At 37.8% G+C, this 17,805-nt stretch overlaps 2 protein-coding genes and 1 long non-coding RNA gene across 5 annotated transcripts; 1 reads left to right on the top strand and 2 right to left on the bottom strand.

The window, feature by feature from the left end:
• Positions 1–1,195: 1,195 nt before the first annotated feature.
• On the bottom strand, positions 1,196–8,873 carry LOC140776281 (uncharacterized). 3 transcript variants are annotated; one of them, XM_073119938.1, is made up of 4 exons: positions 8,744–8,873; positions 5,751–5,867; positions 3,072–5,668; positions 1,196–2,958 (listed from the first exon to the last, which is right to left on the bottom strand). In XM_073119938.1, exons 2-4 carry the CDS (start codon positions 5,772–5,774, stop codon positions 1,683–1,685), a joined length of 3,897 nt encoding a protein of 1,298 aa, XP_072976039.1. In that variant the 5' UTR covers positions 5,775–5,867; positions 8,744–8,873; the 3' UTR covers positions 1,196–1,682. The 3 variants fall into 3 exon arrangements, with proteins under 3 accessions (XP_072976039.1, XP_072976038.1, XP_072976037.1); XM_073119937.1 differs by lacking the exon at positions 8,744–8,873 and adding an exon at positions 8,502–8,692; XM_073119936.1 differs by lacking the exon at positions 8,744–8,873 and adding an exon at positions 8,313–8,692.
• A 3,456-nt stretch (positions 8,874–12,329) lies between these two features.
• Positions 12,330–16,969, top strand: LOC140776680 (protein NETWORKED 2D-like). Its single transcript, XM_073120472.1, has 3 exons — positions 12,330–12,694; positions 13,469–16,392; positions 16,473–16,969. Exons 1-2 carry the CDS (start codon positions 12,598–12,600, stop codon positions 16,390–16,392), a joined length of 3,021 nt encoding a protein of 1,006 aa, XP_072976573.1. The 5' UTR covers positions 12,330–12,597; the 3' UTR covers positions 16,473–16,969.
• On the bottom strand, positions 13,093–14,131 carry LOC140776681 (uncharacterized). Its single transcript, XR_012106925.1, has 2 exons — positions 14,014–14,131; positions 13,093–13,547 (listed from the first exon to the last, which is right to left on the bottom strand). It is a non-coding gene; the product is annotated as an uncharacterized lncRNA (long non-coding RNA).
• Positions 16,970–17,805: the final 836 nt, after the last annotated feature.

Raw genomic sequence — 17,805 nt, forward strand, 5'->3', positions numbered from 1 at the left:
TGGGTTTTCTTCTTTGATTCTGTGCCCCCTCTAAAGTTAATTTTTACGAGAAACATATGAGAACTATAATGAGAAGCTTTTGAGGGTAACAAGCATTCTGCTACGTGATTCATTTATTTTATTTATTTTTAATCTTTATTCGGAGAGGAGTGCAGTAGAGTTCTCTCACTCATTGTTTTTGATGCATTAAGTCTACTCTCATAGCTTAAAGAGTTCTATGTAAATCTTTAAACCAAAGAGCAACTTACCTCGAGCAGAATAAAGTTAGATAGACTTATAACGAAAACAACTTGTACATAATTGGCAAGCACCAAAAACAATTTACTTAGAAAAATCGTCATCTGAGTTGATGATTTAACTGAAGCTGAATCCAACGTAGAAAAACTCTCCTAAAATTCATATTTAAATTATAAATTAAACTAAGTATATACGTGAAATTTAATATGGTTAAGAAGTAGTTCTCAAGACTTAGTATGGTCAAAAACTAGTTCTCTTGCTAGCGTAGCACACAGAATTCTACAGTTCTTTTCAAGGAGACCATTTGAGGACATGGCCCACTTGAATGCTTGAAGGCAATAATGCTATATATCTTTCTTTTTAGTTCCATAATAAAAAAGAGACGAGTCAAGTCGGCCTGAATACAAAAGTGCCAATCAGAGCCAGAGCCAGAGCCAGAAAAAATGTCCTCCTTTCACACCCAAAAATATAAATAAAAAAAACTCGGCAACACATCGTACCTCCAAATTGCCTGTCCTTTCAAACCAATGGCACCTGAATAAAGATTCCAAAGATATGCCCAGTTTGATTTAAAACGAGTACTATGTCCCATTGATGATATGATATACCCATCCAAATGCAGTCATGCAATAATATAAGTGCTTGATCAGGTCCAGATAGCAGACATCAAAAAACACATGCTTTCTTTTAGCTTGTAGAGATGGAAGACATCCAACTATACAACCAGCCTGAGGGGCCCAAAGAAAACAAAAACCAACTTATTACGCCTGCAACATACCCTGGGACGAAAGACCATGTGCTTAAACTATTTTCTCCTCATGGAAGAGTTGAAAAGTATACTAAAAGGCTGGAACCCCAAGTTGAGACAAAACAAGAAGCCCCACTTAATTTAACTGTAAATAATAAGATCACTTTACCTCCATTTTGAACTGCTTATATTTTGCTGTTCACTTAAAAGTGAAGTAAAGCAGTCTCCGACAGATCAATCCCTTTATTATGTCAGTGTCATCAAACAGTTGCTGATCATCAGAAGGTAGTACTGAGACCTGCCTCATGGCTTTTAGGAAATTGTATGTACACAAGCAGGAAAAGAGATGAAAAGTTGCAAAGTTGCAATAATAAGATGCTCATAACACCCTATCAGCTGCGTGTTAGTCAGCTTGAATTTGTAGATTCAAGCTATCAACAATAAACGAGCCCGCAAGAGTTGCTCTGGAGATTCAAAGTTTTGCAGATCTTTGAGGCACAGTGGTTGTGAATATTCCCTGCAGTCAATTGTCGTCTCCTGGAGATCTCCAGATCTCCAGATGATCCATCTTTCTCAGAAACAAATCAAGGTTTGCATATAAAACTCCCAGTTGCATGTATTGGACAGCCCATTGTCCAACCAGACATGTGACAGTCAAGCAGGTGTTGATGGCATGATAACCATACAACACCTCAGCTTAGTATCTTCTCCTCTTTATTTTAACACCATTGAAATCGCCATCATGCCAACCCTGTGGGCCATGGTACCTGAAGTCATCTTCTTGTTCTCTCATGCCCCTCAATCTGCTCATGGCACTCCCTACACGGTTTCTAACACGGTTATCTAATTCCCGCGAACCGCCTCCATCAGGAAATACTCCATCAGCTTCAGGACAGAATCTAACAGGCCTTGATGGGCCATCCTCGATGGGATAAGGGAGGATCTCTTCTCCATCATCACCAACTACCAAACGCTGTCCTAGAGATCGGGCAAAGGCTCGCCTCTCATCAAAGTTCCTCCGGTCCATGAATTCATCCTCCCCAGGAAGCTCAGGGAGTTGATTAAAATGTGGAGGTCCAAAATGCTCCTCATCCAAAGCTTCCTGAGGACCGTCTAAATCAAATCTCCTCATGTTCCTATGCATATTCCTGCTAGATCTAGGTAAGTCATGATCCTTCAGAAGCCGAAGATCCCTTGCCTCATCAGACAACCGATTATAAGGAGGTGATCCATGCCTTCTAACCATCACATCATCTGGAAAGAAAGGACGGTTTCGAGGTGATCTCAGCCTGTTCCTAATTAGTGGTGACCTACACCTCATTAGCTCAGGGTGGCCGTCAAGAGCATCAGGAGATCTTCTAGGTGGGGACCACTGATCAGGAGAATGTGCCTGAGCTAAATGGTGACCCCTCCTTGGTATAGGTGAAAGGCTCCTCTCTCTCCGGATGAGAACATGATCAGACCGATCATACTGCAGACGTGGGTGTGGGAAGAGTAGAGGTTCCATCATATCATCTGGTAACCCTCTCATGATGCCCTCCTCATGGGTCAGTACAAAAGAATCAGGACCATCTCTCCTAACAAACCTACCAGGGCTAACATCCCTTATACAACCCGAAACTGGGATGCCCATTGGTGGCAGTCTTTCTCTGAGCACAGGTGACCTCCTTCTAGGTGGAAAACGAGTAAAGTGAGGTGGTTCATCATCTGCAAGCCTTCTCCTACCAGCATTTCCAACAGGCCCATCAGCAAAAGCAACTTCAGATCCATCGCTAGCCCTTGGAAACCGAAAACCTTTTGACTTCCTATATTCTGATGCACGGTGAGTGTCAGAATTTCGACCACCACGCGGGTCACCAAACCTGTTATCAGGCCTTCTGGTGTTTACTATGTTGTATCCATTTCTACCGCTTGATTGATCTTCACTCCTCTCACTTTCAGATTTCAAAAACCTTCCATCCCATCTTTCATTCCTAAAAATCATTACAATAAAGAACAATAAGAATTTTAATCAAGCTCTAGAACATAAGCAAATCAAGCTCCCTATAAAGTAGGAAAAAAGTAATGACATGGGAGAGAACGTTACCGGTTCACATGAATATATGGTCCATCTTGCCTGTGCAAATTATCAGCCAGTCTTTCTCTTTCGCTTTGCAAAGAAAGTGACCTTGCAGAAGTCAATTTTGTTTTCTCAAACAATAGCCTGTTGGAAGCAGAATTCATATTCTTAATTTGGTTATGCATAATACTACCATCAGTATGTTCCTTAACAACACCTTTGACAGCTGAATCTTTTGCTGATGAAACTGAATGCTTTATAAGAACTTTAGGTTCATTCGCCTTCTCCTGTCTGCTATTTATTTCATGATCACAGTTATCTATAGCTTGTTTAACAATTGGTGGTGCGTTGGATTCAGACTTCATCTCTAGACCTTCATCCTTTCCAAGGTTCTTAACTGTGGTTTTCTGAGAGCATTTCATAACCTTCATATTAAGGGAAGTATCATTTGAAGCTCCACTCAATGACGATGGACCCAAATCTGTCGAACTGAATCCTGTATCGTTCTTATATTCACACAAATTTACATTAAAATGCTCAGTTTTATGGCTAGCCTTTGTCTCATGTGGCATCGATACTTGTTTATCATTTGAGTTCACATCTAGTGCCACGGGAGCAGGCGTACTTACAGAGCAGAAGTTTCCAGAAACATCTCTATCAGACGGCTTTTCTTCCCCGTCTTTTAAACCCACAACTGCACTTTGTGTTACATCATGTGCCACCTCACCATGCTCACCATCACCAAACTCCTGCTTGGGAATTTTCACTCTCGCACCAGTGACACTAGAACTACATGACTCCCTTTGGTTATCATTTTCTTGGTTATCAGGACATAGGATCCTCCCATCATCGTTCTCACCAGTCTGACAATTCCCATATGGATATATGTGAAGTTTATCTATAGTAGCTACCTGTGAAGAGTTGTCATCATCTGAAAAGTCCATTTCTGCACTGCCTTGAGACATGCCATAAGAAGCGTCGGGTCTTTGATAAGAAACTACAGATTCAAGAATAGAATTAGAAGGACGCCTGACCACTTCACAACCTCCATTAGCTGTATTTGGTACTTTCCCCTCCAAATAGGAGGATTTTGAAACCAAATGTGAGATGTTACTAATTGCTCCTTCTGAACCTTCAGGTTTGAAAGTGCCGCTAACAGTTTCTTCACCTTTGTGAGATTTATTGCAATCTGAAGTTATAGTTTGGGAGCCCAAAACAAAGGCCTTGGCTGCATTTCCAGTGGAGGCCATCTTAAAATTGTTAGATATCTCTCGCCCATCCTGAAGCCTATGTTCATCAGAAATAGTCCCAGATCTTGAGACACTATCCTTCGTTGCACTAGCAACCTCACGCATTTCTAGATGATCAGTCGTCTTCTTTAATTCTGCTGAATGATAGGTTGATGTTCGACAATTACCTGCATCTGAAAGAGATGGCTCTCCTAGAGTCTTTCTAAGGCGTCCTCTGGATGGCCCGTCAAGAGGCTCAATTTTTACCATTCCGTTAGAGGCTAAATCCTGATCTCCGAAACCAGTTTCTTTGGCAGCTTTACCCTGAAAAGCTCCATCACATGGCTCAGATTTTACATGCTTCAAATCTGGGATCTTCTGGCTGCCCACTATGACCTCTTCTTTGCTCTTTTGACACTTCATGTCAGAAGGTTCGACTTTTACTGCTTTAGATGTTAGCTTGCCTGTCAATGATAAGCTCAGGTCTGGAGGATTCATAGCCCCCCATTTTATGCGTAACTCAGGCCTAGTAGGTGGTTTCAGCTGCAAATCCAGGGCTACCTCACCTGCATTGTTCTTTCCAGAAGCTGTAGCAGTTTTGGACAAACTGACATTATGAATTCCTCTATATTGTGTAGTATATGCTTGTTGAGAACATGCCTCGACCTTCTGTTTCTGAATTACTTTGTGATTTAATCTACTACCCCCATCATGTTCCATAGGAAAATCGTCAGAAGTGTCCCATGTGTCCATTGGTACATTCAAATCCCAGTTAGACCTATTCACAGAGTTAAGAGAGGAATCAACTTTTGGATCAGTATCACTACTCTTGGAAACAAAAGTAGAGTGTCCTTCAGCCGCAGGCATCATCAGACATTGATCCATTTTCTCTTGCTTCACAAAAATTGCTTTATTGTTTCCATCATTCGTGGATGGCACCTGTTGGGGAATTGCTGAAGAATCTGGGAAGGCAGAATTATCACTTGAATCAGATCTTATTTCATCTCTCCCCTCACCTGAATATGTATCTGAGGGTCTTTTTAGTAAAGGCTGCAGCTGTTCCTTTCCCACATCTGCCGGAAAAGTAGATGTGCCAAACATATTCAAATCTTGCAAGTCAGTTTCCTCACATCTTGGAATAACATTCTGAATATCAAATTCCACTGAAGTGGTCCTAATAGAATTTTTATATTTTGTATGGTTCAGGGAACATTCTCCTCCAATATTAGCCCCTAAAGCTGAAAGTGCACCACCATGAGGAAAATCATTTGGCGGCAAAGTTAGTGTTTCAGATGGAAGAAATGAAGGCCGAGAGAAAATGAACCGTCTTTTCTTTATAGGCACACCAGCAATAGACTCATCACATTGCTGAGCCAGAGGTTGACGAACTCCAAGCTGCCAAAAGAAAATTCAATTTATAAAAATTTCAACACTTTTAAATAATTATATTCAGTGTCTATAAATAAGAAAGTAATACCTCTTCTTTATCAAGTTCTGGCATTTTCTTTAATCGATAGCTGAGTACAACAAAATCTCTGATTATCTCTCTAAGTCAGTGAAGAATCAAACGCAGAAGTGCACATGACCAACAACCCTGCATAATAAATACAATAAGTTTAAAAAAACAGAAGAGCAGCAACCAAAATGTGCTTACAAGATGCTTATTAAGAAGCCCACAACAAATGATTAATTGATCAAAGCATTGTACACCCATTTACAAACAGTAATTACTACCTTCTTTTTGCCATCATATCAAGTAACTTTAGAAAAGCAAGCGTTCACCAGATATAACAAAGAAGCTCCAGAGATTAGCTACCAAACCAATCTCACATAATTAAGCATGGGTATTAGACAACAGGAACCCACATATACAACATAAAAGTAAGCTATGCAATATTAATGTCAATTAGAGGTTAATGCAGGTCGGACAGAACTGGAAGGCTTATCAGAGAATCACAAGGATTGATAGTGAACGATACATAGAGCATATTTTGCCAGCCCATGGAGACACTAGCAAATCTGCCGAACCTCTTCAAAAGTAATTTCACTCAAATTAATCTCCATCTTCTGCAATAATCAGCAAAGAATTACACTTCTGATACAAATCAACAAGGAAGTCCTTCAACAGCAGGTTTGACTGTAGATACCCTGAGTGATTCAGATCAAATGATGATAGAACCATTTAATTATGTAGCAGGAACTTTATAAGTCAATCAATACCTAACATGCCCAATCAGAAATATGGAGCTCAAGAATCTTTAGTCAAGTTGAGTGCACCAGTGATGGTTGAATACATGCATTTGCCAAAGATGGAGGAAAATAGAAAAAAGAAGAAAATAGGTGGATAAAATAGGAGAGGAGGTTGGTTATGGAATGGTTCCCTGATACATTCATCCATAAAGTGGCACAGGATTGCATTATCTGATCGAAAAGCAGAAAATTCAATATCATGAGGACTAAATTAGGGAGAGTTCTAAAGCCAAGGAAATTTCAATGGGAAGCTGTGCATTGCCAAGCAAGGTAACATGCAACTAGTGATTACTAAAGGGGAAATTGGCTGTTCAGCTACCCTCATTAACTGGTGCAGTCATAAACAGTCTCAATTGTAAGTTTTCTTTGAGCTGATCCTCTCAGCCATAACTATAATTAAAATGCCTCGACATAAAGAGAGAGAGAGAGAGAGAGAGAGATCACTAGATCAGATTCTATTTCCTTATAGGAGGCATAAAAGTAAATCAAAACAGCCATAAATGGCAGCAAAACCCATAAATGATAAAACTTCCATCCTGCAATGCCTATTCACAAGTTCACGCCTATGGCATACAAATAGATAAACCCAATCTAGGTATAGTTTGGCCAAATATTGTGAAAAGAACAGAGAACAGAATAACAGCGCGTCCCTATATATCATCTGCACTAACTGAGCGTCCCTATATATCATCTGCACTAACTGAGAGGATCAACTCCAGTCTAAACCAATCAAGAGAGCTGCCTTGACAATACCTATTCCATCTAGGCTAATTGAGAAACTTACCTCACTGTGTTTACTCCCCTGATATGCAGGAACAACCTCAGTCAGATTTTATGGCTAAAAAAGTGTAAAACTAACGAAGAACTACCCAGCAACTAGAAGCACCAAAGCATAACTTTGCTGAAAGCAATGAATTAGTGCTACCAAATACACAATTATGCCTTTCCTTCATCTTGAAAAAACACCAGATACATGACAAGGCCTTCGCACAAAACCTGGTTAAAAGAATGTGCTAGTCAAAACTTCATTGTCCACATCATTTCAATGCTCAAATCGACAAAAACAAAAAATTTCCTACTCGTCTCGTTGTGCATCAAAACTCACATGCAATCTTTTCATACTTATTATTTTCACCAATATCAGACTGAAAGCCAGACACGACTGCAGAAGATTAGCCTGTAGCTCCATTCAAACAACTTGAGCCCTCATTACAGAGGTCTTTTATTCCTTACAAGACTCGCGTTTTACTTTTTTCTACCACCACGGTCTTTTCCAGCCCAACTGGTTGGTCTTTCTCGCAAGTTTCTCTTTTATAGCTCTTTAGCGTTGCCTGAGGTACATAAGAGACGACCGTCCAGGAACTCATCCAGCAATCCAAAACAACACAAGAGAGTGATAGGAATCTAACAGGACATCAAACCAAGCGCGAGAATTCATCTCTCCCGATTTGGCGACTCTACTGCTAAATCTGTTGAAGTAGAACATAATCATCTAACTGCTATCTCTTTAGTTCAGATGTGCTAGAAGAGCTGCTATTACAACGCACTATAAGCCACCTACTTTCGAGGAACAATTCAATACCGAAAGAGAGATCTCTAACCAACGAAAGGAGAAAGCACCTCAGACCATTAAAAATGATGGAAGATGCCCGAGATGCAATCAGGATATGAAACCAAGAAAGATCCTTCAGGACCACACCGATTAGCCTTAAAAAAATTCCACAAACCCCAACTATCTTTCTCTAGTTCTACACCAAAAAAAGCCCCAAAGTCAACCTAAATCATTTACCTGATCTCCGGAGAAACTACCACCTAAACAAACCATCGTGCAAGCAGTAAAATCTTTTCGCCCTCCTTAACTTGAAATCAAAGCCAAACTAAGAGCAACAAGATCATGGATCGCCCCATCCGTAGAAGACCTTCCCAAGATCCAAACTTTCTGACTCAAAACCAAAGCAGGCACTCCGATAAAGCTTACCAAACAGAGATCGCGAAACCGGCGCTCAATACAAAGTTCGCCAACGCCACAGGAACGGCGCTTCCATCCCAAAGATCCTACAGATCTCTCCACTCAATCGACATCAACTGATCAGCAGTTGTTACCTTAAGACTCCTAGAATCCTCTCAAAAATGCATCCACAAAACGCAAAAGAACAACTACCACAAAAAAAACAAAAACAAAAATGTAGAAGAAAATTCCGCAGACGTCACGGCCTTTACCTTATCCGACCTCTCACGTATCCGACACGAAAGAAACCTCAAGATCGAGATCGAAAGACGGAGTTTCTAAGAAAAAGGAAACCCTAAAGAAGACGGAAGCGGCAACGACCACTAACTCACTCGACCTCCCCTTCCGCGAGATTTCGCGGCCCTTTTTCCCATTAAATACCGATTAGACATCTGGTGCCCTCCACCGGCACGTGTCCGGGAACCCAACCGTCCATCGACTGGTGTTCTGTCGGACCACGTTAAGATGGGAGGGAACCGCCCCCGTGGACTGATCACATTTAATTGGGCCGTACTTGAAATAATTTTCCGGGCTTGACTTTTGGGGCTGTGGGCCCGGCCCTTTCGGCCTTGGTCGGGCGAAACGAAAGCGACGTGGACGTGAACGCGACGCGCGCTTTGAAAAATAAAAGAGAGAAAAGTACTTTTACATTTATACCCTTCCAATACCTCTTAAAATTCTTATCGATTTAACTATAACAACTAAGGATATTTACGTCTTCTCGTTTGCTAAACTATTAAAAATTCCGAAAAATATGCGGCTAAAAATGGTCCTCGGGGCCCCACACATGTGATGCGAATCGTATGATAGCTTTATTCTCTGGAGTCTGGCTCCACCAATAAGTATATTTTATGCATCTATGCAGGTTAAATAATGTCAACTTACAGCCGCAACAGTGGATTGATGACGAAGCGACGTGACAGCAAATAATTTTTAATTTTGTATTGCTTATAGTTGATAAATTACCCCCAATTAACCGCTCGATACTGTCGAACAACTTCTCCAAACCGTTGTTTAGCCCTAAGGCCAGTTGCTAAGATCGTCCAATTGGATCAAAATGAATGCCGATATTTACTAGAGCTTTCGAGGCGGTGGAGAGGTGATAGTGGAAAGGAGGCCAATATAGTCTTATTGAGGCCTAGAAAGTGCGACTTGAATTACAGTTTATAACCAAACTCTCTCGAATTGATAAAGATTTTACGTAAAGAAACCATTAGATCCTTAACATATTATAAATATTATTATTGACATTCTTTTTCACTTTGTTTCTCTTTGTTCACATAAAATTCTCTTATATTTTAAGAAAAAAATTCTCGATATATATTTAGGACATAATTCGAACTTACCCAAAGATATCTCCGAGAAGAGAATTTTAGTAAATTTAGTTAGTTTACAGTTAGATTTAAAATTATATAGAATACATGATAATTAGTCAAAATAATAGAAAAATTATGATAGTAAAAATCAAATACAAAAGAGAGAAGCCAGGTTACAAATATTGATCATAAAATCGATAAAATATAACATGTTAATTTTAAAATAACCATGGAAATTTAATTGGCTGCATTCCTTTTGCAACCTGGAATAAAGGTACTCTCCACTGATCTAAGGCAAGCAATCTTACAAGTGGTCAAACTTTAGTAAAAAAGGAACAAAATAAAGTGCAACTGTCTAGATACTGGAACTACTTCAAAAGATAATATATTTATTGGGAGGTTGGGATTACTAATCTTACATTATAATTTTTAATTTATTATTTAATTTATACGAGATTATTAATTATTATTGATTATCCCAAACTTAAATTATATCATTATATTATATTATATTATATTATTTATACAAATTTAATGCGATCAATTTAAATCATAATTAAACTCAAAAGTAACACAATATAATATAATAAGTTATATAAAATTGTTTAATAATAATATAAAAATAAATTTTGAGTAACTAAGATTTATTGTTTACGTATCTAAATTTATTATTTTTTATATAAAAATAAGATATTAATAAATATTCATATTCTTCCACTCGGAATATATCATTCTACTCCGTAAGTGGGATGCCATATTATTTTTGAGAATATGACATCAAATATGAACTTCTAACCATATTTATTAATTTTATATAAAATATAAGATTATACGTGGTCCATGAAATAACTAACACAATCTCACTTTTATATTCTTTAAATAAACATCAACTTTTTAATCAAAATTTGACTCTAAAAAATGTATCTACTCAAGAAATATACTTTTCAAATTTAGTACTAAAATGGTTACTTTTTATCGATTGCCGACTCATAATTCAAAATGTAAAGATTATTAAACTCTTTGAGCGCTTTACATTGTAACCTACTAAAAATTTCAGCACATTATTCTATACATAAAATATTGAAATTACTAATGTTTTATTTATATTATAAAACATATATGGAAAACACACTAAATTTTTCAGTGTTTTGTATCTTATATAAAATACTAAAAAATTGAATATTTTTTGTGCTGTGCTCATATGATAAGTTTAAAATAAATCTCTCTGAGTAATAAGTTTAGTGGATCATTAGGTAAATAAATTTGCGAGGAGACATAATTTGGTAAAAAAAAACTTAACTTTTAGATTTTTTTTAATTTCCAAAGTTTGCATTCTCAAATACCTTAAAAGAAATTAAATCTTTTTTATTTGGCATGCCAAATATTGTCCTGATCAAGCTTCTCAACTATATATTTTTTTAAAAAAAAAGCTTCTTAATACATGAAAAGATAATCAAAGGAAAACAAAAGGCTGGCAATGGGCAAATAATTATTTTATATATTTCTTAAATTAAAATTAAAGGAAAAGTTTCGAATAATATCCTATATTTTAATAATTAACACAATCTTCTTAGGCCAATTTGTAATTGAAGATCTCATTTTTCTTACTATCACACTATGGATTAATTTAACTAATCCATTCTAAGTAGGATTATTCCACTAGGGTACTAACTTTAACTTCTGAAATATCTAAAATCTTCGTTTTATCCTTTTAGCCTAATCTAGCTTAAATTATCACGACAAAATCCAAACTTATCAAAAGGCATTTTCCTCTAGAAAATTTTAGTAAATTTATTTATTGTGAAGTTAGACTAAAAAGTATTCGATAGTAGTTAGTCAAAGTAATATAAAATTATAATATAAAAACCATTAAAGAAAAAAAGAGAAACCATAATACAAATAGCTTAAAAAAATGATATTAATCATAAAATCACTAAAATATCTTTTAGCATACTCACTCAAAAGATTAGTGCAGTACTTGTTGAAACTTTCAGCATGCCTGCTTTCTTTTCTTCCAAAGTTTGGACTCTCCAATACCTTAGAAGATATCGAAACCTTTTCTTAATATTTGCATAGGAAATAAACAAGTGGCTGGCACTTGCAAATATACTTTGATTTTCGAAGTAATGTTCCCCTTCTGTAGTATTAACTCGAAAAATCCAATAACTATGTCAAAATAATAATAATAATAATAATATTATTATTATTATTAACAACCACGAGTACCTAACGGCATTAACTACCTCCTACGTGCGTAGCACTAACGTTGTACCGGATCGGCAGGAACCGTCTTCCACCGCAGGGATTTCGTCGACAGCCAACTGAAGGCATCCAAGTGCCTCTTGTGTAAACTATTCCTACGTCGGAGTTTGCATACGACCGGCTTTCCCTTTTCCCATCGTAGTGCCAGTTGGGTTTCTTCCCCTTTTAGCTCTCCTCTTGTTTTTTTTTTTTTTTTTTTTTGCCACCATTTCCCCCCCTCTCCACATGCCGCGGAGACTCCGCTCTTTTGCTTTCCTCTCTCCCCGCGCTTTCCTTTCTTTAGCCAATCTCCCAATTCCTATGATCTTATCCCATTAACGATCAAATCCTCTTGTCGTCCTTCTTCATCCTCTCCGTTATCTCCCGATCGCTCTATCGAAGAAGACGAAGCGCGCGCGCGCGCGACACACACACACACACACACAGAGAGAGAGAGAGAGAGAGAGAGAGAGAGAGAGAGAGAGAGAGAGAGAGAGAGAGAGAGAGAGATGATGTTGCAGAGAGCGGCGAGCAATGCCTACTCGTGGTGGTGGGCCAGCCACATCCGGACGAAGCAGTCGAAATGGCTCGATTGCGATCTCCAAGGTCGGTTTTCCCCTATTCGGTTCGATTAAATCGTAGTCGGGTCTTTTGGTTCCAGGAAGTTTGGTTGAGTCTATTGATGGGTGTGCTTGATTTGGTATCTATCTCATTTGAGTTTATGCTTATTGATTGGATGAGTCATGATCAATTTGTCTGCTGTACAATTGCAAAGAATTATATACCTTGTGATCTTGGAGATCTGGATATGTTTAGTAAAGCATCCAAGTGAACGCATGAAAGTTAGCTTTATAGATTTAAGAGAGGTACATAAATCATAGGATTAGATTAATAGTAACCATATACTAGCTGTAATCCTCTTTTCTTTATACTAAGTTTTGTTCTTGTAGTACGGGATGATTCATGTTCTTGCAGGAAAAGCAGAAATAACATGAGCAGTGATGTGATAATTAAAGAGAAAATCTCGCTCAATTATATACGAGTCCAAGTAAATCTATGACAAAGAGCAAGGCAACAAACAAGAAATGGCATGAATACCAACACCGTCTTGCATCATTATCATCCTTTGGGATGAGTCCAGAGCCTATTTCTCATTTTGAGTTATATACCACTAGCATCTGAATGTTAGTATAGCACTTACCTCTGCTTTGATAGAATATAGCTTCTTTTTTTTTTTTTTTCCTTTTCTTTTCCTAGAAGTCGATAGTAAAAGTTAATCATGCTTATTTTCATTTCCATTGTGTTGTTAGACATACATATGTACCTGTACTGAAAGCGTTTATCACAATATTAATCTGTCGAACTTTCCCCTGCGCGCAGAGATGGAAGAAAGAGTCAAGTCCATCCTCAAACTCCTTGGAGAAGAAGCGGATTCCTTTGCTAAGAGAGCAGAAATGTACTACAAAAGAAGACCAGAGGTCATAAGTAGTGTGGAAGAGGCCTATAGGGCATACAGAGCGCTAGCTGAAAGATATGACCACATATCAGGAGAGCTACACAAAGCCAACCACACCATAGCAGCTGCCTTTCCTGACCAAGTTCAGTATGCAATGCTAGAAGAGGAGGATGATAATCTTCCAAAAGCAATTACGCCCATCGAATCTAGCAAAATTAGTAAGCCTACGGTAGAGGGTTTAATGAAGAAAAGAAGGGATGGCCAATCAACTATAAAACAAGCAGAACGTCGGAGTGCTACTTCTCAGATGAGTACAGAGAAGGCACAGGAAGAGATAAATAGGCTTCAGAAGGCTATCCTGGTTCTGCAGACGGAGAAAGAGTTCATCAAAAGTTCCTATGAGAGTGGAATTGCTAAATACTGGGAGATTGAGAAACAGATGGTAGATCTCCAAGAGGAAGTCTTTTACCTTCAAGAGGAGTTTAATGCAAGTGCAATAATTGACGATGATGACGCCCGGGCCTTGATGACAGCAACAGCCCTTAAATCTTGTGAGGATGCCATAGTTAACATGCAGGAACAACAAATGGAATCAATCAAGCTGGCAAGGCTAGAGTCAGGAAGAATTAAGGCTGCCATAGAGAAGTTGAAGTCTATCAAGGGTGAACTCAATCAATCTCAGGTGGAACCTGCAAATGTTTCTGGTGGAGTTATTGCAGTGAGCTCCACCAGCATGGGTGAGGAGGAAGCAGTTCACTCCATGAAACAGGAGAGGCTTGAATGGCAGTCAATGATTGATAAAGTCAGGCAACATTTTGAAATGAATTCAGATACCTCCACAGTAGAAATCACAGAGAAGATTGACGAACTTGTTAACAAAGTGATCAATTTGGAACTTACTGTTTCATCACAAACTTCACAGATAAATCGACTAAATGCAGAAAATAGCGAGCTTGAAAACTACTTACGGAATTTGGAGGAACAGAAGATGACTTTTACTAATGACTCGAATGAATTGAATGAGAGGCTCAAGCAAGCAGAAGAGAAAATAGATAGAGTTCAGACTCTTGAAAAATCTGTCCAAGATGAAGAAAGTACTATTCGAGCAGATTTTTCTGAAGTCTATCATAGCCTCAGTGATATATCAGATAACTTCCAACCTCCTAATCTTGAGGACCAAGTCAGGTTTGCAGATTCATCAGGAGAGAAGGAGGCCTTACTTACTGACATTGAACTACTTGGAGAGGGCAATGGAGATGAAGATGCAAAGATCCATGACAGAAAGGAAAATTTGGTTGAAGAGGAAACTCGTGATCGTATTCATCTTAGTGGTTCAGAAAGCAACAACAATCTGAAACAAGGGGAGAAATTTGGTGAAGAAGATTCATCACATGAAATTAATCAAATTCCTCTGATCTGTTCAGATGAGATCCAGGACGTAAATCAGGGAGAAGATTTCACAGAAAAAGGTTCGCCACAAGAAGATAACCGCGTTGCTCTGAGTGGTCCAGAAATTATCCAGGAATTAAAACAAGGAGAAAAATCCAAAGAAAAGTATTCATCAATAGAAGACAAAGGCATTCCTCTTCGTAGTGAGAACATAACAAAGCTAGGAGACCAGGAGGGCATGCTCGACTGTCAGCATTTACTTTTACATGGACTGGAAGGTAGGGAAAAAATACTATTAGCTGAGTACACTTCAATCCTCCGAAATTATAAAGAAACAAGGAAAAGGCTTAATGAAGTAGAAGAGAAGAACCAAGAATATCTTCACGAGACTGCAATAATAATAGAGGAACTAAGGAATGCCAATGCCTTAAAGGATGATGAAATTCGAACACTGCGACAACTCTTGAGCTCTTCAAAGATGATTGATGGTGATACATCTGCTAATTCTGATGCAATTGAGGTCTCACACCATGGTCATCACAAGCTTCATAACATTTCTGACTTGCCAATATTGATCACAGAGCCTTCAAAGCCTCAGGGTAGTGAGATATCAGGGGATTTAAATGCTGTAGCCCTTAAAGAGGGAGAAAGATCAGACAATATTCCAGATAGAAGAAGTTCCCATGTAGAAGAAGTCAAGTTAAATTATGCTGATATCCCACAAAGTCCTTCTCCTTCACCGTTCGAAGAAAAGTTTAGAAGGGACATTGATGTGCTGCTAGAGGAGAATCTAACATTCTGGTTAAAGTTCAGCACATTTTTCCATCACATTCAAGAATTTCAAACCAAATATCAAGAGATACGAGGTGAAATTAATAAACTGGCAGATGACAAGGCAGAAGAGTTCAATTATGATGCTGTCACCAATCAGCTTGTGAAACCTGAGTCTGCGCCAATAGAAAAGCAGCTAAGAGCACTGAAAACTGAACTTCAAGTATGGCTAGAGCAGAATGCCTTAATTAGAGGGGAACTGCAGAGGAGATTTTCATCACTTAGCAGCATACAAGAGGAGATAGTTGAAGCCTTACATATGAGTTCAGAAATCGAAGGAACAAAGTTCACTTCGTATCAGGCTGCAAAGTTTCGAGGCGAGGTGCTGAACATGCAACAGGAGAATATCAAAGTTGAGAATGAACTGCAGGCAGGGCTAGATAATGTAGGAGGCCTTGCAGCTGAAGTTGACAAGACATTGTCAAAACTACATGAGAAAATTGAATTGTCTGAGTCTAAAAGAAACCACCATGACCATTTCAGGCATTTCCCATCTAGGACGAGAGTGCCACTGCGCAACTTTCTTTTTGGTACTAAACCGAAAAAGCCGTCAATCTTTGCCTGTGTCAGTCCAGCACTTCAGAAGCAGTATAGTGATATGAGAAGCAGGGCTTCTACCAAATATTAGGTACTTCTGTCTCAATAACTTTGGTAACTTTTGATTTCATGCTCTTATATTCAGTTAAACTGATTTAATTCATTGAGCAGGTCTACTTGGTCATAAAAAAGATAGCTACAAATCATTTCTACATGCTGTTGAAATGTTCCAAATTCGTGGAGATCAGTTGCATGATGGATTAGGTGGAGCACTCTGGCGATTGTATTTCGTGTGATTTGTGTCTTTTAGCTCTTCATGGATCTCTTACATATTAGAAGGTATCCATGAATGGGTCTAGCACTTATTTTAATCTTCTTCGTTTGCGAAACATATAGCCTCTTTAGCTCTCTTTATCTAAAAGATTTTCTTTTTTCTTTTTTTTTGGGGTGAGGTTTCATTTCTCATTCTACCTATAGCCATTCATTTATCTTTTGATATGGTAAGTTGCTTTCTATCTTTGTTTTCATCTTCATTTGTTACTTTCTCCATGAGACAATGAGAGAAGAGGATAACACCTAGTTGTATTTATGAAGTTAAATTATTTTGTGAGACTCTAATTGAAGGTTGTATCATTTCCAAAGAAATATCCTACTTGAAAAGGACCAGGATGTGTGAACTGTAATGTTCTTTTTGCTGATTTTAGAACCATATAAAATCAAACAAAAGTCTGGCTTTCTTTTGTAATTGCTAAAAGATAACACATACATTTGCTAGCAGAGGGAAATACTTCGGATATTGACTTTTGGAGCAAGGTCAGGGAAAATACCTTAGCCTTATTAAAGTTTCAGCCTCTGTTCACTTAAATATGAATAACTTTTTGCTTATTTAAAATACAACTCTTTATTTTAGAATAACAATTAAATATCATACTAATCTTATTTTAAAATATAAATATTATTTATTAAAATTACATCTTATGTCACACGATAACTCAATTATTAATTTACTATTGATATCTATCGTATCAATCTAATTTACATTGAACCAAATGGTATTTATGATAATTTCATAAAAAATAAATTAATGTTTTTAATTTTAAAATATAAATGACTATAAGAATAGTGATTCTTAAAATAAAGAATTCATTTGAAAATAACAAAAAGAAATATCTATTTTAAAATTAACTTTATTCTAAATGAAGTCTTAATTCTCATTCCTTTTGACATGTTCCATATGGGTCGGCTAATGTAAGCAAATTTTATACTCTTCTTTGTAAAGAAAAATATATATATATATTAAGAAAAAAAAAATCACCTACCCAAGAATATGAGTAAAAATCTCATCGATCATTTGGTAATGCTCCATGAGACGCTGCACGATGATATCCATCACCCATCGTTTAACACCCACGGATATGACGGCCGCCACCAATTTAGTCGATACGTGCATTCTTTCGTCCGACGCTCTTTCATCCAATCCTGATTTGGTAGATGGATAATGACC

Source organism: Typha angustifolia, chromosome 14 (assembly GCF_048772165.1).
Source record: "Typha angustifolia cultivar Huaian chromosome 14, ASM4877216v1, whole genome shotgun sequence".
Classification (NCBI taxonomy): domain Eukaryota; kingdom Viridiplantae; phylum Streptophyta; class Magnoliopsida; order Poales; family Typhaceae; genus Typha; species Typha angustifolia.